Source organism: Kogia breviceps, chromosome 6, assembly GCF_026419965.1.
Source record: "Kogia breviceps isolate mKogBre1 chromosome 6, mKogBre1 haplotype 1, whole genome shotgun sequence".
Taxonomy (NCBI): Eukaryota; Metazoa; Chordata; class Mammalia; order Artiodactyla; family Physeteridae; genus Kogia; species Kogia breviceps.
The window spans coordinates 40,205,946-40,233,476 of NC_081315.1; the positions used below are offsets into that span (position 1 = coordinate 40,205,946).

At 36.6% G+C, this 27,531-nt stretch overlaps 1 protein-coding gene across 12 annotated transcripts in view; it reads right to left on the minus strand.

Moving 5' to 3' along the window:
• ADGRL3 (adhesion G protein-coupled receptor L3) overlaps positions 1-27,531 on the minus strand; it is an 861,986-nt gene that overhangs the window by 167,864 nt on the left and 666,591 nt on the right. For all 12 annotated transcript variants that reach the window (XM_067035741.1, XM_067035740.1, XM_067035734.1 and 9 more), the window contains 2 exons: positions 9,465-9,767; positions 7,066-7,169 (listed from right to left, as the gene is read on the minus strand). In XM_067035741.1, coding sequence (XP_066891842.1) covers positions 7,066-7,169; positions 9,465-9,767 — 407 coding nt within the window. The remainder of the gene's footprint in view (positions 1-7,065; positions 7,170-9,464; positions 9,768-27,531) is intronic.

The window sequence follows — 27,531 nt, forward strand, 5'->3', positions numbered from 1 at the left end:
TATAATTGTTTTATTATCATTATTACTGTATTTTTTTCTTCTATGCCTTTATTACCACATAATATTTTTTCTATGAGAAAATGTCAAGGCACATGGACCTCTGGAGTCTTTTGATTCACTTAAATGGGCGCTGTTGGAAAAAGGCTGAGATCTACTAGATAATAGGCTTTCTTTCATACATTATCTTCAAAACTAAAGATGCAAGTACTGACTTTCATTACAGCTATCAGGGAACATTATAAAAAACAAAATTACTTATCAAACAGAAAAAAATAGGTACTTTCACATTGTAATTCAATTTCTTTTCTTTTTCTGTGTAGTTATACAAACATAGTTTTCAATTATTAATTATTATAACATGGGGGTAGGACATGATAAGATGAAAAAGGAGGCCTATGTAATTCCCTAATATAAAAATTAAACTTTTTCTTTATGTACAGTAATGAAAAAGTTGAAAATGTAAATGACTAATAAGTCAAAATATTACTGCTCTCAACATAAAAGATAATGATGCTGCCTATATATGTGTCAATAGCAGCTAGTGTAGTGTTGTAAAACCATGAGTCAAATATGAAAATCTCTAGTGGATTATCTTAAAAATAGTAACTACATTTTAGCACTCAAGTGTTTATTTATGAAGAATAAATCTAATTAATCCCACAAAAGAACTCTGGAACTCAATGTTCACCAACAAGAAAGTTGTCAGAAAAAAACTACAAATAAGTTATAAAAATGTTTATAATAAAAATGTGATTAGCATGTTTTTAAAAGTAAAATAAAAACGAATATAACCAGTTATTCATTATGATCTTCTCTTCCTCTTAAAATTGAAGAAATCACAGTAAAATTCTTTCATTCATTCAACAATCATTTGGACACTTGTTATTTCCTAAGGAAATAAAGACAAATGTTATATGTGGCTCTTGCACTCAGGAATCTCACGTTCTACTAGTTGGTATTGTGGGGGAGGGTGCATAAAGGCAGATAATACTAATTCAACAATGCAATTATAATAACAGAATGTATATGAGGTGTTATTGGAATATAGTACAGGGGTAATAAACACCTGGAAATTAGGTGGGAAAGCAACAGAAAGTAACAATAAGTTGAAAGTTAAAAGATAAGTTGAGGGTGACTTGGTAAGATAAAATTCTGGTGAGGACTGGTGGGGAGAGAGAGCCAAGAGGATGCTATATAAAAAGCGAAGTCTAAATAATCATGGTTTGGGAAGACAGGGTACTAAAGGCAGAACAGAAAGAAGCACATTTTTCTACCTTCAGAATTCAATTTGGTACTTACATAGCACAAATTGTGTGTTTGTATGTATTAAATATATATATCTAGTTTTTAAAAAATAGAATATCCTATCTCTATTTATAATTTCAATAATTGTTTCTTCAGTCTAAATGTTCATTTGTTATTTAACCAAAATTTGAATTTCTAATAGTATTATGCTAAAGTCTGGGGATAAAATGGTTCCCAATAACAGGACCTTATGTACTAGCAAGGGAAGGGCTATTCATAAATTAACTGCACAAGAATTTGATTTCAGTTTTTTTGAGGGCAATACAGAATCCCAGTGTGGTAGAGTAGTTTAAAGGGATTTTAACCTGGTGTATGAAGTTAGGGAATAATTTAGGAAATACTTCTCTGAGAAAGAATGTGTAATCTGAGATGAAATAGAAAAGAGGAAATTAGGTTGGGATGAGGGCAGGAGTTTCCAGGCAGAGAGAGCAGCTTTTAGGAGAGTAGGGCAGGGAGTCTTAAGGGCGCTGCACAAAGGGCACTTGTGACTGGGGTTTAGGCAGCTGGAGAGGTAAGCAAGGAGCAGATTGAGTACTCCCACTTTGGAAGTCACGACGACAATTTTGGAAAATTGTGCTAAGAGTAATGTGAACGTACTGAAGAGTCTAAATAGGAGTGGTCTAGTCAGTCTTATATTTGAAATCAAACTCAGTAGAATGGATTAGAGGGTTCAGGAGTGAACGAAATGGGACCTGCTGTGAGGTCTTCTACTGCCACAGCAGTAGAAGAAGCTGTTGTGGATTAAGGGTAGTAGCAGTGGAGAAAAGTGACAACTGGCCTGATTTGGGAGAGATTTACAAGTACCCTGACAGGCCTATTATCTGATTGGATGTGTGCGGGGAAGGAAAGGGAGGCACCAAGAGTCATCTCCGATTTTCTTGCTGTGAATGGCAGTGGTGCCATCAACTGGACTCTCTCATAGTCCCTGTGACCTCAAGGTTCAAGCTCAGTTCAAAGGTTGCCTTATCAGACCAGTCCTTCACTAACCATATTCTTTCCAGGGGCATCCAGAAGCTACTCTTCTTTCTGATTGTCTTATTTATTTCTCTCACCACTGTTATTATTATCTTATTTCCATACAAAAATATACACATATCTTGAATCTGCCTCAAGTCTTCTGTGCAAAGAGGCAGGATTGAAATAGTTATTTCATATATTCTAGCTTAAAGACATCATTACAATGTCTACCTCTAACATTTATTTTATTCTGCTAAAGTTATTTCTCAGAAATAAGTGCATGCACACTGAGAAATCTTATGAGTTTTGTGAGGATTAGTAAATTAATGCCTGTATTGAAATGGTGGGATTATACCTAGGGCTTCAATAGGGGAGGGGAAACCCTGCAGCTGTAGTTAAGGATAATAATTATGACAGAGATGGATACTATTTGCATTTCAGATTTTGACACAAGGAAAAACAGTTTTCTTTGAAATAAGCTTTGACAATTTATGGGATTTATTATATCAAACAATAATCAGGTGTCAAAACAATTCATGAAGAAGTTACTCATACTGTTTAAGTACAAAGCTACCATTTCTTTGAAAGATCTGCCTATTTTTTCTATAAATCTGAGTCAAGCAGGTATATAAAAAATAAAATGCTTCTAGTTTACAACTGAATGTAGGCTAAATGAGCCTGAAGATGTGGAAATCCCACTAATCTCTGATCAAATTAACAAGCTATTTACTTTCATTCCATAGTAGATCTACAGAGGCTAAAAGAATGGAGAAATTAAGATCTGGGTGACAGGATTCAACCAGTCTTCCAGAGCAAATCACCGGCTTATTTTATACTGTAAAACAGCAACATCATTTCTAGATCTTCACATCCTTCTTTAGAAAATGCAGGAAGAATCTTACATTATCTCAAAAGTTGTCAGTAGTTTGTGTGCAAACAAACGAAAAGATATTTCAGTTTGCTAGAAATAAGAACACTATTTCCCAGTAACAATTCAGGCATATCTTTTTCATATAATAGTTGGACCAGGTAATGAAGTAGAAAGCAGACCTTACTTTACATGTAAATAAATACGGAATGCCTTCACAACTTTAATTTCACAATTTTCAATTGAAAAAAGACAGGAGGGATTATAAAGTGCAATGAATTCTTTAAAGGTATGCAAAATAGAAAGTATAAACTCCTTTTTGATAACTTGAGTCCAAACTAGAGGGCAAGCTGAAGCCAGAGACTATGATTTCAGCAAACAGTCATTAAGAAATGTGAGAAAACAGGATATTTTATCACATACATTAGAGAAGGCAGAGCTCTAAACTAATTTGTTGGCTTCCAATATGACCCGAAACATATTTTTAAAACATTAATTTGAAGACATATGTACCTAATCTCACTATTTAATCTATCTTTGTATCCAATCATCTGTTTATCTTTGTACCTACCTTTCTGTCCACCCATTCATCCACCCACCCACCCACCCACCTACCAATCTCTCTTTCCCTCTCTGCCCCTACACTCCACCACTGCACCTTTTTGTACAACTTTTGCTTTTCCCCTTCTATACAGATTATTAAATCTCATGATTATGAAAGTATTCTGGCCAGTTTATAACAAATTTCTTCTGCCTTTAAAGGCTTACATTTTCTCTAGTGAAATGTAATCTACTCTTTAATATCACTCAAAATTTAATCTATAATTTCATCAGTATGTAAGTGGTCTAAATTCATTTGTGAGTCAGAAACCATCAAGATTCTTTGCTTGTTTTCTCCCTCCTGGCCTGACTATAGGGGAAAAAAACATTACTCATTTTTAATGAAAATGAAAATTTAAGGTCTGCTTTTTCCAACTAAAGTAAGCATCCTGATCCATTTATTTGTGTATACTTGCTGTCTACAGTGGTGCCTGACATACAGTGTGTGAACAGTACCAATAACAAAATGAAAGAGCCTCCCATGGGAAAGATGCAGTGACTGCGACCCAGGGTGGTCTTTCCTTTAAAGCCCTCAGGAATTCCCCACAGACACTATAAAGCCATAAGAGATGGGCCTCGGGCCTCATGTTCCAAGGTACGTTCACCCACAAACTTGCCAAGGGAAAACTGAATACACTGTTTAAATGAGAGAATCACCCCTTCTTTTCTTTTTTCATCTATGCTTTTATTGTGGGTAACAAGTGTTACTCTATTTTAAAAGTCTGAATGACAATGAGTAGAGGAGGAAAGGAACAAATAAATCATTCCGGTTAGCTATTTCACTTTTACTTTTTCACACTGGCATAACAAACAAATTAAAGAAAAGCAGGGAGGTCAGAAAAGAGGAAGGAGGATGGAACAAGGGAAAGGAAGGAGGGAAGAGAGGGGCAGTGAAGAGAGAAAGAGAGGGGAATGGGAAAGGGAGGAGGGGTGAGAGAAGGGAAGCAAAAACTGTGAACTCTGCTGGTTACTTTCCATTTGCTAATTCAAGGAAGGCCTCTTTCCATCCTCCTCCATCCTTCTCTCTGCCCTAGGAGGTGGACTTACATGATGTTAGTAAGAGCACCCCTCTTCTCTGGCTTTTGTTTGGGTTGGGCCAGTGGTGAGGCTGGGCAGGTGAGGAGGGTGAGATCAGAGTATTTATTCCCCTAGATCTTTTCTGAAAAGTTGCCTGAGGCTAGGTTGTGTCTCTTGTCTATAGGTCATCTTTCCTCTCAAGGATACCCTGTTACCAGTTTTCCATCATTCCATTGATCTGGCAACCAGACGCCTGGGGTTGGGAACAGCTCCATGCCTGTTACTAGCTCTGGGTTCCTCTCAATCCCTTGCAGTTCACCTCTGCTCCCACAAATGCCATTGTAAACAAACCCTCTTCAAAGGTTCCATCTGTTTGTTTTGGGGCCTCAGGTACTGAGGGAGGACATGAGCAAAGGGATGAATTCTGTGGACGATGCTTTGGGGAGGAGGGGGAGAAAATAGGGACAAATAACTCTGTGGACAGTGCATACAAATTCTCTCTCAGAAGCTTACAATGTGAATAGTTAAAAGTGTTAGAGTTTTGTGGTAACCTGTTCAACTATCATTTATGTTTAATGAATAGCATAAATAGTTGGAGGTATAAGTAAAAGAGTGGAGAGAAGTGAAGAGAGACTAGGTAAGTGGGTGTGGGATATAAAGGCCATCATCATCTATTCACAGTGTAGCCAGTGTTGTGGCTAAATGTGACATGTTGATAAAGGTAGACCCAGCTAAACACCAGCTCCAGCACTGACCTGGCAATAGTTACATAAGCCAATTCACAGGGCTCAAAAACTTCCTGTTATACTTTTGACAATTCTATAAATTTATAAGTAATCAAGCTAAGGTATTATTATAAATTCCAACTCTCTAAATTATATAATCTTAATATAATTATAATACAACATAATTTTACAGGTGCTACAGGATTACACAGAAATGCTCCAAAAGAACGGAACATACTTGCTATAAAACAAAAACATTCCATCCCTAAATCAAATGGGCAAGAGCTGTCTGCTCTTTGCAAGGAATTGTGCCTTTTGTCACAAGATTAGCAGGTCTGCAGAGGAAAGAAAAGAATTAAGCATCATTATCAGTTAAAGTCACCAGTAATTTCTGCAATGAAATAGGCCAACCATATTCAGGAATTATCATGAAAACACTCACTTTCTAGGTGAATTATTACTGAATTAATATTAACCCCCGGGCTTAGTATGTAGGGAATATTTTTTTAAAGTGCTAATGTAAGGAGATATGCTACTGATCTTTTAATCTGATCACATCCAGGAAGAGTTACTTGCTCTGGGGTCTGAGCTACAATGTAATAAAATCAAAGGACATAAAAACTGGCAGGAACAGTACTGAAATTGGAGAAGCATCATTATGAATAGCAACAAGTATGGAGATGCACATGTAAGAGGGTTAACTGGAGTCAATATAACCACTGTTCTTCCATGATTTAGGGTAAATAGATGGTTATGGCTCATCTGCTAAACAATCTACTGGGTAGATATTTATGGATTATTGAACAGTATATTATTGAGGATAAGCCTGGTTAAAAACAAATAGAGAAAAGAGCAAATGGCACAGAGAGGCTTTTAGTAAGGCCATCATTTGTAATATTTCTCAGGAAAAATCTCTTTCAGAAATTCCTCAGCATAGCTAATGTAACATAGAAAGACTCTCCATTTTAAGAGCACATAAATCCACACAAATTGCTATAATAAGGATTCATCCCATAGCCCTTTTGGCATAAATGCACATCTGGTCTCTGTTTGCAATGAAATCAATTCAAAGCCCCACAGTGCATTAATAATAAAAATGTTCAACATATTGCAACCAAATAAGCCCTGCAAATTTGAGTCTGCAAGATTCTGTTACACATGTGTATACTTTTAATATGGATAAATGATTAGGTTACAGAACATTTATCAAATGGATTAAGATTCCAAAGGTAGACTTTTTTTTTGGTAATTATTATTTCCACAGGAAAATCCATATGTATACATGCTAGAAGCTTTTGCTTGCTTGATTTATAATACCTCGTGGACTTTTATATCTGTAGATCACAATATCATAAAAATTTTATTAATAATAAACTTATTATAAGCAATACTGCCTGGATTTCCCCTTTAAAAACAACAAAATTCTAGAATTAGCTCATAGCATATTAGGCTTGTCATTAAATCTTAAAATAAAATGGAGAAATTTTTCCACATTAATTAAAAAAATTATTGACTATTTTGTTTTCAGCAGTTATAATCAACAACAGAGGATGCAGATCTGGCAAAGCCTTCCTTGTCAGTGACACGATTTACCTTCTGTGTAATATGGCTGACCCAAGGAGAAGAACAGTTGCTAAGGTCTGGTCCTTGGGGATCCCAGATTCCATCAGGAGCCAGGCATAGATAAGTTGATACTCCTAAAATAATGAGAGAAATAGGTCTGCTTCAAATGTTCAAACCATCTTTTTATAATGACTTTATATCCATAATATGTTCAAATATGAGCAAAGGTAAGACTATGATCATTAAACTGAGGTAATGTCTATTAAAACACCATGTGCAGTGCCTAGCAAGTAACTGGCATTAGAGAAATAATACAACAAACACTCAGTGTTTTTAAAGCATTTGCTGACAACTATACCAGGTACAGAGAATAACTTCATGAATTAGATGAATGTGGTACCTGCCTCCATGGGGCTTACTGCTTGAGTTTTCAGAGGCAAGGTAGCGGTTGAGTCTTAAAGGAATCAGTTTGCAGGTTTTTCAGGAAAACAAGGTGGGTAAGGGCATTCCAGGCAAAGGAAAAATATGCTGTCTTTGGGAATCATCAAGTGTTTTGAATTGAGGTCTACTGGGTAGGGGAGTTGTATTGAATGGAGTTGGAAAGTCTGGCAGAGCCATATCATAAACGCCCTTGTCTGTCATCTGTAGGTGCTGGAAAAATCAATGAAGACCATTACGCAGAGGAGACAAATGGGCTGATTTAAGCTGTAGAAAGATAACTGTGGCAGCAGCATGGAGGATGAATTTCAGGGAGTGATATGGAAGTTGTGAGGAAGCTATTGCAATAGTTCAGGTGAGAAAAGACTGTGTGGGCCTTGAACAGGGGCACAGCAGAGGGGACACAGAAAGGGTAAAAAGAAGACCTCAGAGTAAGCACAGTCACCTGGGAGGGAGGGCTTCAGAAGGTTTCCTGTAAATCTCTTTCTCAATTTTCACAGAATAAGCATGACGTATTTCTGTAGTGCTTTGCAGTCTGCAAACTGCTTTCAAATAAAGTATTTCACTAACCTCTACAACAAACATCTGAAGAAAGGGGGGCTGTTATTATTTCTCTTTTAGAGATAAAGGAACTGAGGTCCAGAACTAAGGGGACAGTGCTAAGAGAAAAGTTCAAAATGTTTTCTGATTCCAATACCACAGAAAACTTTGGAACTAAATATTGTGCCCCTTCATAAAGGGAAGGAAGATCTCAGAATATTTTTAAACACTTTGATGAAAAGAAATTAAATGTGCACTTTTATATATCTTCTTATCTTCCCACCACTTCATATACCATGGAATTCAGAAGGACATTTCCACATTGAAACTTTGTTAAGACAAACCTGTTGAAGTAACCAAATCAATAAGACTTAAAATCACAGCCCTTAACAATGCTAGTCTAGTGACGTCTATTGTGCATTTGTTTTATTTACACACTTTATGCAATAATGCAAATTTTATGCAGGGTGTCAAGTATTAGTTTTATGAAGATCAATATCTGTAACAATAAGAAATCAAACTATTTCTGGCTTAAAATGGTAAATAATAATATGGTTACCATTTGGTGATATTATGAATCAGCGAAAAGAAAAAGGTGGGGGGACAAAGAGCTACCTAGTTCTTGACTACCTCCTAGAGAAAACAATGCAGGATTTTTTTTTTTTTTTTTTTTTTTTTTGCGGTATGCGGGCCTCTCACTGTTGTGGCCTCTCCCGTTGCGGAGCACAGGCTCCGGACGCACAGGCTCTGCGGCCATGGCTCACGGGCTTAGTTGCTCCGCGGCATGTGGTATCTTCCCGGACCAGGGAACGAACCCGTGTCTCCTGCATCGGCAGGCGGATTCTCAACCACTGCGCCACCAGGGAAGCCCAACAATGCAGGATTGATCTCCCTAGTGGATGTTGTGTAAGAGGAGGTTGGCTCCTTCCAGCATCATCCTTGACAATGTCAAGAGGCTCCAACTATTAAAGGACAGCTATGATGACTGGTAATAAAGGATAGTCAAATCTCTTTTGTTAAATGTTAGGTAGTTTCAATGATCATCTAATACAGAAGTCCTCGATCTAGTTTTCTGCAATAAACATTTGACAATTGGTGACAAGTATGAGAACTAGCTCCCACCAATCCAGTGATTCACTCTGGGCTGTTGCATAGGCGAGCTGGCTCTTTGGAGTAGCTGGGACATCCATAGCTTAATTGTAACTTGACCTTACAGCACCGGTGAAAACTATTGATCTCACACGTATTCCCACCAAATTCTCACCTGTGACTTCTTCAGGTTGCATTCTCAAACTCTGAAAATACTTGGCTATAAATTGTAATTTAGCTGAGTCCAGAATTTAATCAAATGTTAAGTAACAAAACTACGCTGTGACCAAAAAAAAAAAAAACTAGAAAAGCAAGCCAAAGTAACAATACACTTTTAGCTTAGCTTTGTAGGACAGACTTACCTATAGTTCCTGCAGGGCACGGCTGCTTTGCCATCTGTCCTTGACGAGTCTTAAACCACATGATTTCTCGAGCTTCCACAGCCTCACAGCTCTCTTCCAGAGCTGGAATTTGGGATGATCCTGACAGAAGGTGTGTGGTGATGTCGTCAGGTACCTCAACTGCTGGAGATGGGGTGCTGGTATTCCGGTTTCTTCTTCCTGACACCGATGGGGTGGTACTCCTGCCTGGGCTCCAAGTTGTGGTCCGTAGGGTGGTACTGGTGGTGGTGCTTCCTGTGCCAAGAGGTCCTGCTGTAGAGATATCTGAAATAAAATTCAGAAGAAAACACCTAAATTGGTTGTTCACAGTAGGACCTAAAAATGTCCTAATACTTCCGAAGTCAGTTTTATTTGACAATTCAAGGAGCCTTAAATATGGGAAAAAATAAGCCAATATCAAAATATCAGAGTGCTACTTGAATATCAAGACAGTCATTTGACTAATACCAAATGTAGGCTTGTCTGTAGCTTTTCTCAATTTCAAGTACAGAAAACAAAGTTACAGCACAATTCAACTCTTCCAGTAAGGTTTAAGAAGCTTCAGGCCTTTTGGACAATTAGGGGATTAAAACATTTAAAGCTCTCTCCTTAGAATCTTCAAATTCGGTATAGGAAGGGAGAGAGCTATATACAATATTTTCTCCACATTAACTATAACATGAATTTCTAAAGATGTGGCAAAAAAAAAATCAGAAATTAAACTGCTCACAAGCTAAAAGGTAAAGAGCAATTCTGAGTATAATATCCTTAACACGAATTCAAGTAGCGTGATTTACTCTGATGCTCTTAAAACAGACCCATTGTATCAAAACTTTCAAACTTCACATTAGTAATTTTCAATTAGTGTTCACAAATTATTTTCTAACTAGATTTTTAAAGTGGCATTTTCCAAATTCCAGATAAAAGTTGTTAGGTTCCTTGATCAGATATTAACAAGTTATTAAATCTATAATGTATACAAAGGAATGTCTTAATGATACTATAGTAATAATCACTGCAGAGAATTATCTTTCTGGTAAAATATATTCAGATTCCCATCATAGGAATGCAAGTGTGTACCAGGACTACACAATCATACACTGCTTCTCTAACTGTAAGATTAGAAACTACTCTTAACCTCATGTACTGGCAATAAACAGTGGGGGAACTGGCTCTGGTCAGATTCAAAGTAGCACAGGTTTAAGAAACTGAAGGGAAAACTGTTATGAGGCTCCTGTTGCTCTTCATTCATGGTCTGCTTTACCATGTTATCAATTAGACTCTGCTGCCCCAGAAGAGATGCCAAATCCATGACGGTGTATTTGGTGCATAAAATAGAATAGAGATGGCAGAGGGAGGGTCTATGAATTTTTCAAACACTTATTTATTTATTTTTTTAACATCTTTATTGGTGTATAACTGCTATACAATGATGTGTTAGTTTCTGCTGTATAACAAATTGAATCAGCTATACATACACATATGTTCCCATATCTCCTCCCTCTTGTGTCTCCCTCCCACCCCTCTAGGTGGTCACAAAGCACTGAGCTGATCTCCCTGTGCTATGTGGCTGCTTCCCTCTAGCTATCTATTTTAAGTTTGGTAGTGTATTTATGTCCATGCCACTATCTCACTTGGTCTCAGCTTCCCCTTCCCATGTCCTCAAGTCCATTCCCTATGTCTGTGTCTTTATTCCTGTCCTGCCCCTAGGTTCATCAGAACAATTTTAAGCACTTATTTAATCACTGAAATTGTAGCATTTTCTGAAATGATACTATTTGCTATTTTGTCTTCTTGCTTATTCTTCTGTTTCCTCTCCCCTTCTTCCTCCATTTTCTCTCGTGTTCCCTCTCCACATGAATGGTAATGTTCATAACTACATTTACTCAAAGTTCATACAAGAAACCAGAGTATCCTTCTTTACCCTTCCTTTTTCTGTATACACCATATCCCCCAAATTGCCAAGTCTGGCAGATTCTGTCTCATTTAAAAAATTTCTCGGAGACCTTCAAGAGGCGGAGGATGTAAGATGTGGAGATCACCTTCCTCCCCACAGATACATCAGAAATACATCTATACGTGGAACTGTTCCTATAGAACACCCACTGAACATTGGCAGAAGACCTCAGACTTCCCAAAAGGCAAGAAACTCCCCAAGTACCTGGGTAGGGCAAAAGAAAAAAGAAAAAGCAGAGACAAAAGAGTAGGGACGGGACCTGCACCTCTGGGAGGGAGCTGTGAAGGAGGAAAAGTTTCCACACACTAGGAAGCCCCTTCACTGGCGCAGACAGGGGGGTGGCGAGGGGGGGAAGCTTCAGAGCCGTGGAAGAGAGCGCAGCAACAGTGGTGAGGAGGGCAAAGCGGAGAGATTCCCACACAGAGGATGGGTGCTGACAAGCACTCACCAGCCTGAGAGTCTTGTCTACTCACCCGCCGGGACAAGTGGGGACTGGGAGGTGAGGCTCGGGTGTTGGAGGTCAGATCCCAGGGAGAGGACTGGGATTGGCTGCGTGAACACAGCCTGAAGGGGGTTAGTGCGCCACAGTTAGCCGGGAGGTAATCAGGAAAAAGTCTGGAGCTGCCTAAGAGGCAAGAGACCACTGTTCTGGGGTGCACAAGGAGAGGGGATTCAGAGCACTGCATAAACGAGCTCCAGAGACAGGAGCGAGCCACAGCTATCAGCGCAGACACCAGAGACGGGGATGAAAGGCTAAGGCTGTTGCTGCAGTCACCAAGAAGCCTGTGTGCAAGCACAGGTCACTATCTACACCGTCCCTCCCGGGAGCCTGTGCAGCCCGCCACTGCCAGGGTCCTGTGATCTAAGGCCAACTTTCCAGGGAGAACTCACAGCACGCCTCAGGCTGGTGCAACGTCATGTTGGCCTCTGCTGCTGCAGGCTCACCCCGCATCCGTAGCCCTCCCTCCCTCCGGCCTGAGTGAGCCAGAGCCCCCTAATCAGCTGCTCCTTTAATGCTGTCCTGTCTGAGTGAAGAACAGATGCCCTCAGGTGACCTACATGGAAAGGTGGGGCCAAATTCAAAGCTGAACCCAGGAACTGTGCAAACAAAGAAGAGAAAGGGATAGTTCTCCCAGAAGCCTCAAGAGCAGCGGATTAAATCTCCACAATCAACTTGATGTAAACTGCATCTGTGGAATACCTGAATAGACAACGAAACATCACAAATTGAGGAGGTGGACTTTGGGAGCAACTGTAGACATAGGATTTGCTTTCTGCATCTAATTTGTTTCAGGTCTTATGTTTATCTTAGTTTAGTATTTAGAGTTTATTATCATTGGTAGATTTGTTTATTGATATGGCTGCTCTCTTCCTTTATTTTTTAATATATATATATATTTTTCCTTTTCTCTTTCTTGTGAGTGCATATGTGTACGCTTCTTTGTGAGATTTTGTCTGTATAGCTTTGCTTTAAACATTTGTCTTAGGGTTCTGTCCGTTTTTTTGTTTTATTTTTTTTTTAGTACTGTTTTTAGTGCTTGTTATCATTGGTGGATTTGTTTTCTGTTTTTGTTGCTTTCTTCTCTCTTATTTTTTGTTATATTTTAATTATTTTACATTGAATAATTTTTAAAATTTTTAAATTTTAATAAATTTCATTTTCTCTCTCTCTCCCTCTGTCTCTCTGTCTCTCTGTCTCTCTCTCTCTCTCCCTCCCTTTTCTTCTCATCCATGTGGCTGACAGGGTCTTTGTGCTCTGGCCAGGTGTCAGGCCTGTGCCTCTGAGGTGGGTCCAAAAGACACCTCCCAGCTCCAAGTGATATCAAACAACAAAAGCTCTCCCAGAGATCTCCATCTTAACGCTAAGACCCAGCTCCACTCAACGACCAGCAAACTCCACTGCTGGACACCCTATGCCGAACAACTAGCAAGACAGGAACACAACCCCACACATTAGCAGAGAGGCTGCCTAAAATATAAAAAGGTCACAGACACCCCCAAAAAACACCACCAGACATGGTCCTGCCCACCAGAAAGACAAGATCCAGTCTCATCCACCAGAACACAGGCCCCAGTCCCCTCCACAAGGAAGCCTAGATAACCCACTGAACCAATCTTACCGCTGGGGGCAGACACCAAAAACAATGGGAAATATGAACCTCCAGCCTGCAAAAAGGAGACCCCAAACACAGTAAGTTAAGCTAAATGAGAAGACAGAGAAATATGTAGCAGATGAGGGAGCAAGGTAAAAACCCACCAGACCAAACAAATGAAGAGGAAATAGGCACTCTACCTGAAATAGAATTCAGACTAATGATAGTAAAGATGACCCAAAATCTTGGACATACAATGGAGAAAATACAAGAAAAATTCAACAAGGACCTAGAAGAACTAAAGAGCAAGCAAAGAATGATGAACAACACAGTAAATGAAATGAAAAATTCTCTAGAGGGACTCAATAGCAGAATAACTGAGGCAGAAGAACAGATAAGTGACCTGGAAGATAAAATAGTGGAAATAACTACTGCAGAGCAGAATAAAGAAAAAAGAATGGAAAGAATTGAGGACAGTCTCAGAGACCTCTGGGACAACATTAAATGCAACAACATTCGAATTATAGGGGTCCCAGAAGAAGAAGAGAAAAAGAAACGGATTGAGAAAATATTTGAAGAGATTATAGTTGAAACCTCCCTAATATGGGAAAGGAAATAGTCAATCAAGTCCAGGAAGCACAGAGTCCCATACAGGATAAATCCAAGGAGAAACACGCCAAGACACATAATAATCAAACTATCAAAAATTAAATACAAAGAAAAAATATTTAAAGCAGCAAGGGAAAAGCAACAAATAACATACAAGGGAATCCCCATAAGGTTAACATCTGATCTTTCTGCAGAAACTCTACAAGCCAGAAGGGAGTGGCAGGACATATTTAAAGTGATGAAAGGGAAAAAACTACAACCAACATTACTCTACCCAGCAAAGAACTCATTCAGATTCGATGGAGAAATTAAAAGCTTTACAGACAAGCAAAAGCTAAGAGAATTCAGCATCAATAAATCAGCTTCACAACAAAGGCTAAAGGACCTTCTCCAGGCAGGAAACACAAGAGAAGGGAAAGACCTACAATAACAAACCCAAAACAATTAGAAAATGGTAATAGGAAACATACATATAGATAATTAGCTTAAATGTAAATGGATAAACTGCTCCAACCAAAAGACATAGACTAGCTGAATGGATACAAGAACAAGACCCATATATGTGCTGTCTACAAGAGACCCACTTCAAACCTAGGGACACATACCAACTAAAGTGAGGGGACTGAAAAAGATATTCCATGCAAATGGAAATCAAAAGAAAGCTGGAGTAGCAATTTTCATATCAGACAAAATAGACTTTAAGATAAAGACTACTAAAAGACACAAAGAAGGACACTACATAATGATCAAAGGATCAATCCAAGAAGAAGATATAACAATTGTAATTATTTATGCACCCAACACAGGAACACTTCAATACATAAGGCAAATGTTAAAAGCCGTAAAAGTGGAAATCGACAGTAACACAATCATAGTAGGGGACTTTAACACCCCACTTTCTCCAATGGACAGATCATCCAAAATGAAAATAAATAAGGAAAAACAATCTTTAAATGACACATTAAACAAGATGAACTTCATTAATATTTATAGGACATTACATCCAAAAGCAACAGAATACACTTTCTTCTCAAGTGCTAATGGAACATTCTCCAGGACAGATCATACCTTGGATCACAAAACAAGCCTTGGTAAATTTAAGAAAATTGAAATTGTATCAGGTAACTTTTCCGACCACAACACTATGAGACTAGATATCAATTACATGAAAAAATCTGTAAAAAATACACATACATGGAGGCTAAACAATACACTACTAAATAATGAAGAGATCACTGAAGAAATCAAAAAGGAAATCAAAAAATACCTAGAAACAAATGACAATGAAAACACAATGACCCAAAATGTATGGGGTGCAGCAAAAGCAGTTCTAAGAGGGAAGTTTATAGCAATACAATCCTACTTAAAGAAACAAGAAACATCTCAAATAAACAACCTAACCTAACACGTAAAGCAATTAGAGAAAGAAGAACAAAAATACCCCAAAGTTAGCAGAACGAAAGAAATCATAAAGATCAGATCAGAAATAAAAGAAAAGGAAATGAAGGAAACAATAGCAAACATCAATAAAATTAAAAGCTGGTTCTTTGAGAAGATAAACAAAATTGGTAAACCATTAGCCAGACTCATGAAGAAAAAAAGGGAGAATACTCAAATCAATAGAATTAGAAATGAAAAAGGAGAATTATCAACTGACACTGCAGAAATACAAAGGATCATGAGGGATTACTACAAGCGACTATATGCCAATAAAATGGACAACCTGGAAGAAATGCACACATTCTTAGAAAAGCACAATCTTCCAAGACTGAACCAGGAAGAAATAGAAAATATAAACAGGCCAATAACAAGCACTGAAATTGAAACTGTGATTAAAAATCTTCCAACAAACAAAAGCCCACGACCAAATGGCTTCACAGGTGAATTCTATAAAACATTTAGAGAAGAGCTAACACCTATCCTTCTCAAACTCTTCCAAAATACAGCAGAGGGAGGAATGCTCCTAAACTCATTCTCTGCGGTCACCATCGTCCGGATACCAATACCAGACACAGATGTCACAAAGAAAGAAAACTACAGGCCAATAGCACTGATGAACATGGATGCAAAAATTCTCAACAAAATCCTAGCAAACAGAATCCAACAGCACATTTAAAGAATCATACACCATGATCAAGTGGGGTTTATCCCAGGAATGCAAGGATTCTTCAGTATATGCAAATCAATCAATGTGCTACACCATATTAACAAACTGAAGGAGAAAAACCATATGATCATCTAAATAGATGCAGAGAAAGTGTTTGACAAAATTCAATACCCATTTATGATAAAAGCCCTGCAGAAAGGAGGCATAGAGGGAACTTACCTCAGCATAATAAAGGCCATATATGACATACCCACAGCCAACATTGTTCTCAATGGTGAAAAACTGAAACCATTTCCACTAAGATCAGGAACAAGAGAAGGTTGTCCTCTTTCACCACTATTATTCAACATAATTTTGGAAGTTTTAGCAACAGCAATCATAGTAGAAAAAGAAATAAAAGGAATCCAAATTGAAAAAGAAGTAAAGCTGTCACTGTTTGCAGATGACATGATACTATACATATAGAATACTAAAGATGTTACCAGAAAACTACTACAGCTAATCAATGAATTTGATAAAGTAGCAGGATACAAAATTAATGAACAGAAATCTCATGCACTCTTATACACTAATGATGAAAAATCTGAAAGAGAAATTAAGGAAACACTCTCATTTACCATTGCAATAAAAATAATAAAATGTCCAGCAATAAACTTCCCTAAGGAGACAATAGACCTGTATGCAGAAATCTATGACACTGATGAAAAAAATTAAAGATGATACAAATAGATGAAGAGATATACCATGTTCTTGGATTGGAATAATCAACATTGTGAAAATGACTCTACTACCCAAAGCAATCTACAGATTCAATGCTATCCCTATCAAATTACCACTGGCATTTTTCACAGAACTACAACAAAAATTTTCACAATTTATATGGAAACACAAAAGACCCCGAATAGCCAAAGCAATCTTGAGAAAGAAAAATGGAGTTAGAGGATTTAGGTTCACTAACTTCAGACTATACTACAAAGCGACAGTAATCAAGACAGTATGGTACTGGCACAAAAACAGAAATACAAATCAGTGAAACCGGACAAAAAGCCCAGAGATAAACCCACGCACCTATCGTCACCTTATTTTTCATAAAGGAGGCAAGGATATACAATGGAGTAAAGACAACCTCTTCAATAAATGGTGCTGGGAAAACTGGACAGCTACATGTAAAAGAATGAAATTAGAAAACTCCCAAACACCATGCACAAAAATAAACTCAAAATGGATCAAAGACCTAAATGTAAGGCCAGACACTATAAACTCTTATAGGAAAACATAGGAAGAACACTCTATGATATAAATCACACCAGGATCCTTTTTGACCCACCTCCTAGAGAAATGGAAATAAAAAGAAAAATAAACAAATGGGACCTAATGAAACGTAAAAGCTTTTGCATAGCAAAGAAAAACATACACAAGATGAAAAGACAACCCTCAGAATGGGAGAAAATATTTTCCAATGATGCAACTGACAATGGATTAATCTCTAAAATTCACAAGCAGCTCATGGAGCTCAATATTTAAAAAAACAAACAACCCAATCGATACATGGGCCGAAGACCTAAATAGATGTTTCTCCAAAGAAGATATACAGATTGTCCACAAACACATGAAAGGATGATCAACATTACTAATCATTAGAGAAATGCAAATCAAAACTACAGTGAGGTATCTCCTCACACAAGTCAGAATGGCCATCATCAAAAAATCTACAAACAATAAATGCTAGAGAGGGTGTGGAGAAAAGGGAACACTCTTGCACTGTTGGTGGGAATGTAAAGTGATACAGCCACTATGGAGAAGAGTATGGAGGTTCCTTGAAAAACTAAAAATAGAACGACCATATGACCCAGCAATCCCACTACTGGGCATATACCTGAAAAAACCATAATTCAAAAAGAGTCATGTACCTCAATGTTCATTGCAGCACTATTTACAATAGCGAGGATATGGGAGCAACCTAAATGCCCATTGACAGATGAATGGACAAAGAAGATGTTATATATATATATATATATATATATATATATATATATATATACACACACAATGGAATATTATTCAGCCATAAAAGGAAGTGAAATTCAGTTAATTGTAGTGAGGTGGATGGACCTAGAGACTGTCATACAAAGTGAAGTAAGTCAGAAAGAGAAAATCAAATACCGTATGCTAACATGTATAATGGAATCTTAAAAAAAAAAAGGTTCTGAAGAACCTAGGGGTAGGACAGGTGTAAAGACTCAGCCGTAGAGAATGGACTTGAGGACATGGGGAGGGGGAAGTGTAAGCTGGGACGAAGTGAGAGAGTGGCTGCACATATATACACTACCAAATGTAAAATAGATAGCTAGTGGGCAGCAGCTGCATAGCACAGGGAGATCAGCTTGGTGCTTTGTGACCACCTAGAGGGATGGGATTGGGAGGGTGGGAGGGAGACGCAAGAGGGAGGGTATATGGGGATATATGTATATGTATAGCTGATTCACTTTGTTATAAAGCAGAAAGTAACACACCATTGTAAAGCAATTATATTCCAATAAAGATGTTAAAAAAAAAAGTCTCTGTCCTTCTAATCACCATTATCTATTTTCAACCTGCCATCATCTATGAATGAAAACAGCGGCCTTTTAACATTTTTCCTAATAAAAGCTACACTAGAGCAAAATGCCAAAACTGGTATTTCAATATCTACTTTTGCAAAATAGAAATTCAGGATTTAGTAAACAAAATTTTTGACACTAAGCATTTAACAGAATTCAAATATAATATTTAACAACATATTTTTAAACAAGTGTAATTGAATTCTTAAAATTATAAACAGTAAAAATTGTTATAAAATATATTGTTTACATATAATATCATAATTTTCCAAAAACATAAAATTAAGAAAATTTAATAATATTAAGTTGAAAATCAAATATTATTTATTAACATCAATTAATGTTAAAAGTAAATAATTGTATTCGTATTTAGCATTGGCTTTTAAAAAATATGTCAATGGTGTCATTGCTGGAAATATAAGCACATTTTTTGTGCAAATTTTTCCAGCTGATGGAAAAATTATATTTGACCACATCCTACTCGATGGAGTAGTAAGGCAATAATTAAAAGCTAACTTCCAAGTTATTTTCTCTGACTCTAATTTCAATAATGCCATCTCTCATTTGTACTTTTGAAGGGATGATTTTGAATAACAAATTTTTGAAAGGGACTCTGAATCTTTTCATTGATAATGAGCTATAGTTTTTGTTTCAAACAAAGCATTTTTAGTTCTTTGTAGTCTACTCTGATCATGTAGAAATGGAGACTCATATCAGTTAGCTGTATTAGTGAAATAATCTCATGGTCAAATCTACTCGTTCAAGAAGTTTTTGATCTAGAGAAGAAGTTAATTTAAAAATAGAAGCTGTGATTTTCAATGGTCTTCCTTCTCTTCCTGAGAATTCTATAGGTACTAAAGAATGCTTTCTAAATAAATGCACACTTCTTCACTTAGAAATTTTAATTAACATACAACCCTCTGGGAGAAGAGGGGATTTGTTTTGTAATCATTTTTGCTCTGATAAAACTGCTTCATCACATGTCTGGTGAGAAGATTCTCTGGTCTATTGTCTCAATCACACAAATCATGCACAAGGAGCAATGACATATTATAAGACTTTTACTTGCTCTGATTCCAGACTTGCCAAGTTTTAATAGGATTGTCTTTTAGCATAGATTTTATATATGTATCACTGTGCTCTATTTAAATGATCCAGATTTCAGAGTTTTAAAAACTATAGTATCCCACCAAAAAGTATTTAACAATAGCATCACATAATGAAAATCAGTGTTCTTATTTTTCTCTAAAATTACCCTATTCACACCATTCTCCACCTTTTGCCAAAGGCATCTCTTAGGGTATACATTGGAATATATTAATCACCAGATTAAAATCCACAGATGGTTTCTATCTGCCCTCCGAATAAAGCTGAACTCCTTTTCTTCATGCCTATAGCCCTTAGGAGTTTCTTTCTCCAGCTCATTTATAATTCTTTTTAATCTTTTACTTCTACTCGTAAACCATACAAAATTACCAGTAGTTTCCCAGTTGTCCCATGTTCTTTTGGCCTCAGAGTCTTTGCGTATGCTGCAGTGCCCCTGCCCTCATTTCCACCTAGTAATTCCTATGTATTCTGTGGGGCTTAGATTGGATACCATCTCCATCAAGGAAACTTTTCAAATTTAACAAGACAGGGTTTTATACTAATGTGTTTTGTCAAGATCATTTCCTCAACTTTTGCCCTTGTGTCTGAGTAAGAGTTAATAAGCTCTCAGCCAAGATAGATGACCATCAGGGATAGGTCAAGGAAGCAGGAGAGGGTCCCGTTGTAAAAATTCACAAAAGATGGGAAAGGATAAATAAAAAGAAATAGCAAATGGGGTAGCTAAGAATCCCTACAGTTGGTGGGCTGCAGAAGTTATTATATAAATGCATTTTACTCTACATTAAGAAAACTTAAAGAAATAACTCAAAGAGAAAATAAACAGGGAGAATACAAAACCCCTTTCCCCAAATTACCTTATCTCAGAACAATCATATTTAAATTGAATATACTTTTGTGAAACAATAACACTGATAAAAGATATATTTTTTTAAAGTTCAATTTGTTATGAAATACATTGCAAAGACTTTATTAGTTTAATGCAGAAACACTAATGTTAAGGATCAGTATAGATCTCTTTTCCTTGGAACTGTGTCACAGAGAGTATCTACAAGCATGGTTGTACCTTTCTGTTTGACTTTAAGCAGCATAAGTCCATTTTAAAAGCTGTCCCTGATCCCCATTCCCTTCCCTCCCATTTACGGCCATGTACGACTCCCAAGAGCTCTGCTCAATGCCAGCTTTTGGCAGAATAAGTACTACTAGTGACATACATGTTGTCACCAGTGCCCAGGAAAGAACGGGCCTTACATCTAGATACTGTGAAAAAAGATCTAGATTCACGAAAGAGTTCTAGCAGCACACTTTGGTGAAGTTCCAGCCTATATCATATGCTATAAGGAGTTTGTCCTTCTATCTTCCAGCAAGGTAAAAGTGATAAGACACTTTTCCAGTGTACACTGTTACTGAATCTTACCTGATGACATAGCCAGCTTAATAAAACTTCGTGTTTTTAGTGCCTCATATGCTTGAGGTTGTGTATCAGGGAAGGTTACTATGTAAAAGAAAATAAGTTTGAGTGACTGTTTATATAAAACACTTTATCAAAATTGTGCAATTTTCCTTATTATTTTGTCATTGTTATTGAGCTTATACAGATTAGTATTTGGTTATCAGAAATGTAACCGAAAAAGTCCTTCATATTAACATTTTCCCCTCATTATTGACATTTATTTCCAAAATAAATTTTTAATTCTCTTGCCCTCTGAAATTTATTGTCCATGGGTTATTTCATTCTTTTTTTTTTTTTTTTGTGGTACGCGGGCCTCTCCAGTTGTGGAGCACAGGCTCCATATGCGCAGGCTCAGTGGCCATGGCTCACAGGCCTAGCCACTCCGCAGGATGTGGGATCTTCCCGGAACAGGGCACGAGCCGTGTCCCCTGCTTCGGCAGGCAGACTCTCAACCACTGCACCACCAGGGAAGCCCTATTTCATTCTTATGATTTGATGTATTTTGCTTAATTTTTTTTCTTCAGCCTGCCTTGAAAAGAATACATATTATTTTGAATGTTACTATAGATTATACTCTGTGGAGTATACTATGGAAAACTGAAAATAAATGACATTTGTATAGTGCTTTACATTTTGTAATGCTTTCCCTTATCTCTATTATCTCATTGAATTCTTATTTTAAAATGGGCAGAGTAATTATAACTATGAATTCCTAATTTTACAAATGAGAAAACATAGGCTCAACTGGTAAGTGAATCATAATCACGCAAGTAGTAAGTCGTCCTCTAATTCCATATTCCATATTTTTCATAATATGCTTTTAAAAGTGGCAGCCTGAATTATTTCATGCATTCTACAACTACAAGTCTTCCATAATGCTTTAAGAAGAGACTGAAGGAACTAAAATGATTCTAATAAAACATTACTATTCTTGATCACAAAACACATTTATTATTTGGGATTGACATTGTTAATGGACTTAGTTGTTTTCCCCCAAATTCATATGTTGAAGCCCTATTCCATATGACTATATTTGGAGATAGGGCCTTTAAAGAGGTAATTAAGATTCAATGAATTCATAAGGGTGGGGCCCTAATACAATAGAACTGCTGTCCATATAAGAAGAGAGATACCAGGGATACAGGGGTACAGAGTAAAAGCCATTGTGAGGATATAGTGAGAAGGTGACCATCTTAAGTCAAGGAGAGAAGCCTCAGGAGAAACCAATCCTGCTAGCACCTTGAGCTTGAACTTTCAGCCATCAGAACTGGGAGAAAACGAATTTCTGCTGGCTTAAGCCACCTAGTCTGTGGTATTTTGTTGTTGCAGCCCTAGCAGACTAATACAGGCATCTTCTGAAAAATGTAATACTTAAAATAGAATATAAACCATGGAATCAAAAATAGGATAAACTTTATGATAGAAGAAATGTTTTCTTTCTACTTATGAAATACATGGACCTTCTTCTTGATTCTCCATTTTTTCCTTTCCTCTTTAAAATATGTACCTCCCCTCATGGTTTTCCCTTTACCAGCCTTTCTTTTGGGCTAACTTCATCTCAACATAAAGTATTTTGGTTGACTACAGAAGCATTTCCTTCTCCCCACCTTCCAAGCATTTAATCCAAGATCAATTACTGAAGAAATCCTCCCAAGGGCATGATAAAGGAAATATCAAAACCAAAACCATGACAATGCTGCAAGTGGCTTTTGGCTGCTTGTGCAGTGCTCTGGGTAGAAGAAAGAAATTCTGCCTGACCTCCATGAATGTCAGTTGGTGGCAGAAGATTTGATTACACTTAGTTTTTAAAAAGAAACATTAACATTATCAGTCATGAAATTTTCCAATGCTTTTCAGAATCCATCTATAATACTTGGCTCCATGGCCCCCTGAAATAGTGAAATTCCACATACTATCAGCCATGTAGGGGTAAAGTTATTTTTGTAACTTGATCCATTTATATTTTCTGATTCTCTCATAGAAAATATTCTTACTGTAAATAAAGAATTATCTGTTCTAATAAACATGAACTTTTAATGGTCTTATCATGTAAGATATTAAGGTAAAACAAAGGATATTGGGGGCATCTTATTAGAATTATCTGCTACATATTTAGCCCTTACCATGCCAGGAACTGTGCTGTGTGTCTTATATGTGTATTATAAGAAATACTCATTTAGTATTCCTGATAACCTTAGGGTAGCTATACTGATCTTCATTTTGGAGATGAAAGAAGTCAAATTAGGCAATTCTCCCAAGCTTACACAGCTGGAAAGTGATAGAACCAGGATTCTAATCCAAGTCTATCAATATCTCTCCCTTTCTATTAGTATTATCCTATTGTTAAAAATTTAGACAAAATTTAATGACAGAAACATATATGTAAAAACTCAAATTTGGAAATTAATATGTCCCCAATACTGCTCACATATGCTTTCTTGGTATTGCTATGGCCTGGACCTATTGGGTAGTTTTGAGTACTTATGCATCTGGCACTATTCTGAGCACTTCACAGGAACTCGCCCATTTAATTCGGACAACAAATCTGTACTATTAATTATCATGATTTTCAGATGGTGAAAGTGAAGCACAAAGAGATTCAGTAATTTTTCAAAGGTTGAAAGTTCATAACAGAGAAACAACCTAGGCACACTCTTAACCACACTAACTTGGAAGGAATATTGATAACCTGAACTTGATTCACAGGAAAGTACCTGCCCAATGATGGTGAGACTTGAGGAAGTAATACTCTTTGAGCTAATTTCTTTATGTTATGGCATGTTTAAGTCTCTCAACGTAAGGACCCCCAAGAAAAAACTATAAAGTCCAGAAAATTGAGTAGTGTTGGACACACAAGTAGGCAAATAAACAATCAGCAAACAATAATGTGAAATATAGCTGCTTTTTCATGAGCATATGTCATGTACCTGGTAGTGTGCTAATGCTGTACATGCATAATTGAGATACAGAGAGGTGAAGAGAATTTCTTAATTTCACATAGTTCAGAAGTGGTAAATCCAGGATCTTAATATGGATAGTTTGATTCCAAAACTCATGTGTAATCCATATTATCTGACAAAGATTTGAAGTCAATTTTTAAAGTACCAAGTCTAGAATATATTATTTGTCTCTAAGAGAGCTCATTTCTAGGGATTATAAGATTAATTCATCCCATCCATATTTATTAAGCATCTACCATATGACAGGAGTAGTACTGGGAATAAAATATTGAATATTGTTATCAAGTTCCTTGCCCTCATGAAGCCCTAAGAAGCTTTATAGAAAATCTACTGAAGAAGTTAGGAAATAGAAAGAGGAGAAATATACTAAAAATGTTATTTATTCAGTAAATATTTATTGGTGTTTGTTTTATACTAGACATTGTGATGGGCATCAAGGATTCAGAGATTAAGCAAAGAGCACTGCCCTTAAGAAGATTTTAATATAGTGTATTTTGTGGAAGGTACAAGATCAATTAATTTTTCTTTGTGCCACTTAGAAAAAAATCTCTGCCAATTAAACTGTGACATATCTTCAAGTGTTAGGTATATCCAACTAATGAAATGTTAAGAGGTGAAATCATGAGAATCCTAGAGTTAATAAAATACTGTAGTAACAGAAATATCTCTTTATAATGTAATGAGACAAATAATCATTTAAAAGAAACGTGACTTTGGACAAATTATAATAACTTTGTACTTTGGTTTTCTTTTTGTGTTTTTCACTAAATGGAGACAATAAAATTTATTTTGTTTTTGAGAGAAAAGTGTCAATATGGGTTTAAAGTACTTAGCAAAGTAAATGACAGAGAACAGATTAATAAGCATCTACTATCAGTAATAATGTTATTTATTCCCTAATAGAAGCAAGAATTATTGATTGCTTACCACGTGCCAATTGCTATTCTAAATGCAGGGGATACAGAAATGAACAATAAAAACAATAAAAAATAAAAATTCCTGCCTTCATAGAACTTACATTTTATTAGGATAAATAGGACAAAAAATTAAAATATATAGCATATTAGATATTAAAAAGTGCTAAGGATAAGAAGAAAAAAAAAAAAAAACCAGGGGAAGGGAAAGTAATCGGAAGTGTTAGTAGAGGAAATTGCAATTTTTAATAGGGTGTCAGGCATTGCCTAGCTGTTATGGTGACAAGGAGGACCTGAAGGAAGTGGAGGACTGAGAGATGTGAATAACTGCGGAGCATTCCAGGTAGAGGGAAGAGCATCCGCAAAGGTCTATAGGCAGTGAGATGACCAGTGTTGCTGGAGCAACATTAAGGAAAACAAGTATGGAATGAGATCAGAAATGTGGTGAGGGACTGAGCATATAGCACTTTATAGTTATAGGGAGGACTTTGGCATTTACTCTGCCTGGTGTGGGAAGCCACTGTACAGTCTGAGCAGAGGGAAGGTATGATCTGACTTAGGTTCACTTGGGTTGCTGTGTTTAAGAGTGACTGAATGAGAAGAGAACAGAAGTAGGGAGAACAAGTATCTATTTGACTATACGTCTGAGGTGTCAGTGGTGATCATAATGACTAGAATGCTATGGGTCATGTGCATATATACAAGAGCATTGGGGGTGTGAGTGAGGTGATGGCTTTTGAGTATGGAAACTATGATCCTCATTGGTACATAGTAGGCCTTGAACAATGTTGGTGGAATTGAGCTGATGTTTGATTCTTCATTTTAACAAAAGAAGAGTTAGCTCTTCTAATGTCAATTCTTCTTCAGCTCCACCTCAATTACTATTATTTATTTAAAATTGAAACAACCACGTAGACATATTGACTTCAAACAGTATGAAAATATTCCCAAGGATTCCTGAGTTATAGCCAACAGAGTTGTGTTGGTTTTCTCATTACTGCAAAATATCTAGAAGTTTTGATTTATGAGAATATTAAGTAAACTTTGGTGGCAACAAAACCATGCAAACAAAAAAACTGGGAGAATAAATTCAACTAAATTTGAGTTTACTGATTTCTCAGCAACCAGCAAAGCATTCAAGGAGTGTAAGTCGTTAAACTGGGTTAGGATTTAGAATAATTCCTACTTCTAGCCTTAATATTGTATTTTATTCCCCTATTTTTGACATCATTGTTATCCAGTTACTAAAATTATTGCCTAATATTTACAGGGACATATGTTTTATTATTAACTTGTGAATTGTAGTTTACCTATGAAGACAAAGTGATTCCAAACTGCTTATACATGATTTATTTGTAAGTATGAAGTTAAAATAAATTCAAGAAAAATAAAATTATTCTCTGTATTTAGAAATGAAATACTCAAAGTGAATAGCAATGAAAAGCTCATAATTTAAGCTCCAAGATTTTTTTAAAGAATGCAATTTTAGTAACTTTGATCTATTGCAGATGCTTGAAATAATATATATGTACTTGCCCCTGTTACATATACACAAGTTTCCAAGAAACTGGCAAAATGTAAGGCCCTTTTTCAGGGTGGCTACAGTTCTTGGTTATTTGTTCTGCTGTTTACGTTTACAGTCTGGAAAAAAGAAGGTCATTATATTGCTGTCTAAGCACTTTCTTAAAAGCAAACAGGTAAACTCAAGCATTGATTTCTTTTAACCAATTAAACCTAACAGTGACACAAATGGGAGATCCAACTGCTAGGATCCTAGCTGCTAGGATGGAAATACAAGTTTGAATATGACGTGGCCCCTCTCCTCAAAGAGTTTACAGGGTGGGCAGGCTCACTGTATTATGGGTGGTAGAGAGTCACATCTTGACTCTCCACTGTGCCCATCATCTTTCTAACACTGATGAGACTGCTAAACATTTCATTTTTTTCAGGTAATTTAAATTATAGAAAAGAAAGAGAGCTGCATAATTGTCATATAAATGATTCTTAATTTCAAATAAATCCATAAATATTCTAAGTCACTTAATAATCAGCTTATAGATTACAGACTTAATAAATTAAGTCATTCTGCCAAAACCACATTTAAACTCTACAACTCTACAGCTCTTATTGAGTAAAAGGAAATTTGATATTCTACTTTGTTTTCCATGCAAATATACTACCTGACATATATTAAATACTCAATAATGCATGATGGGTGAGTCTTGAATAATTACGCTTTATTTTGAAAAGTA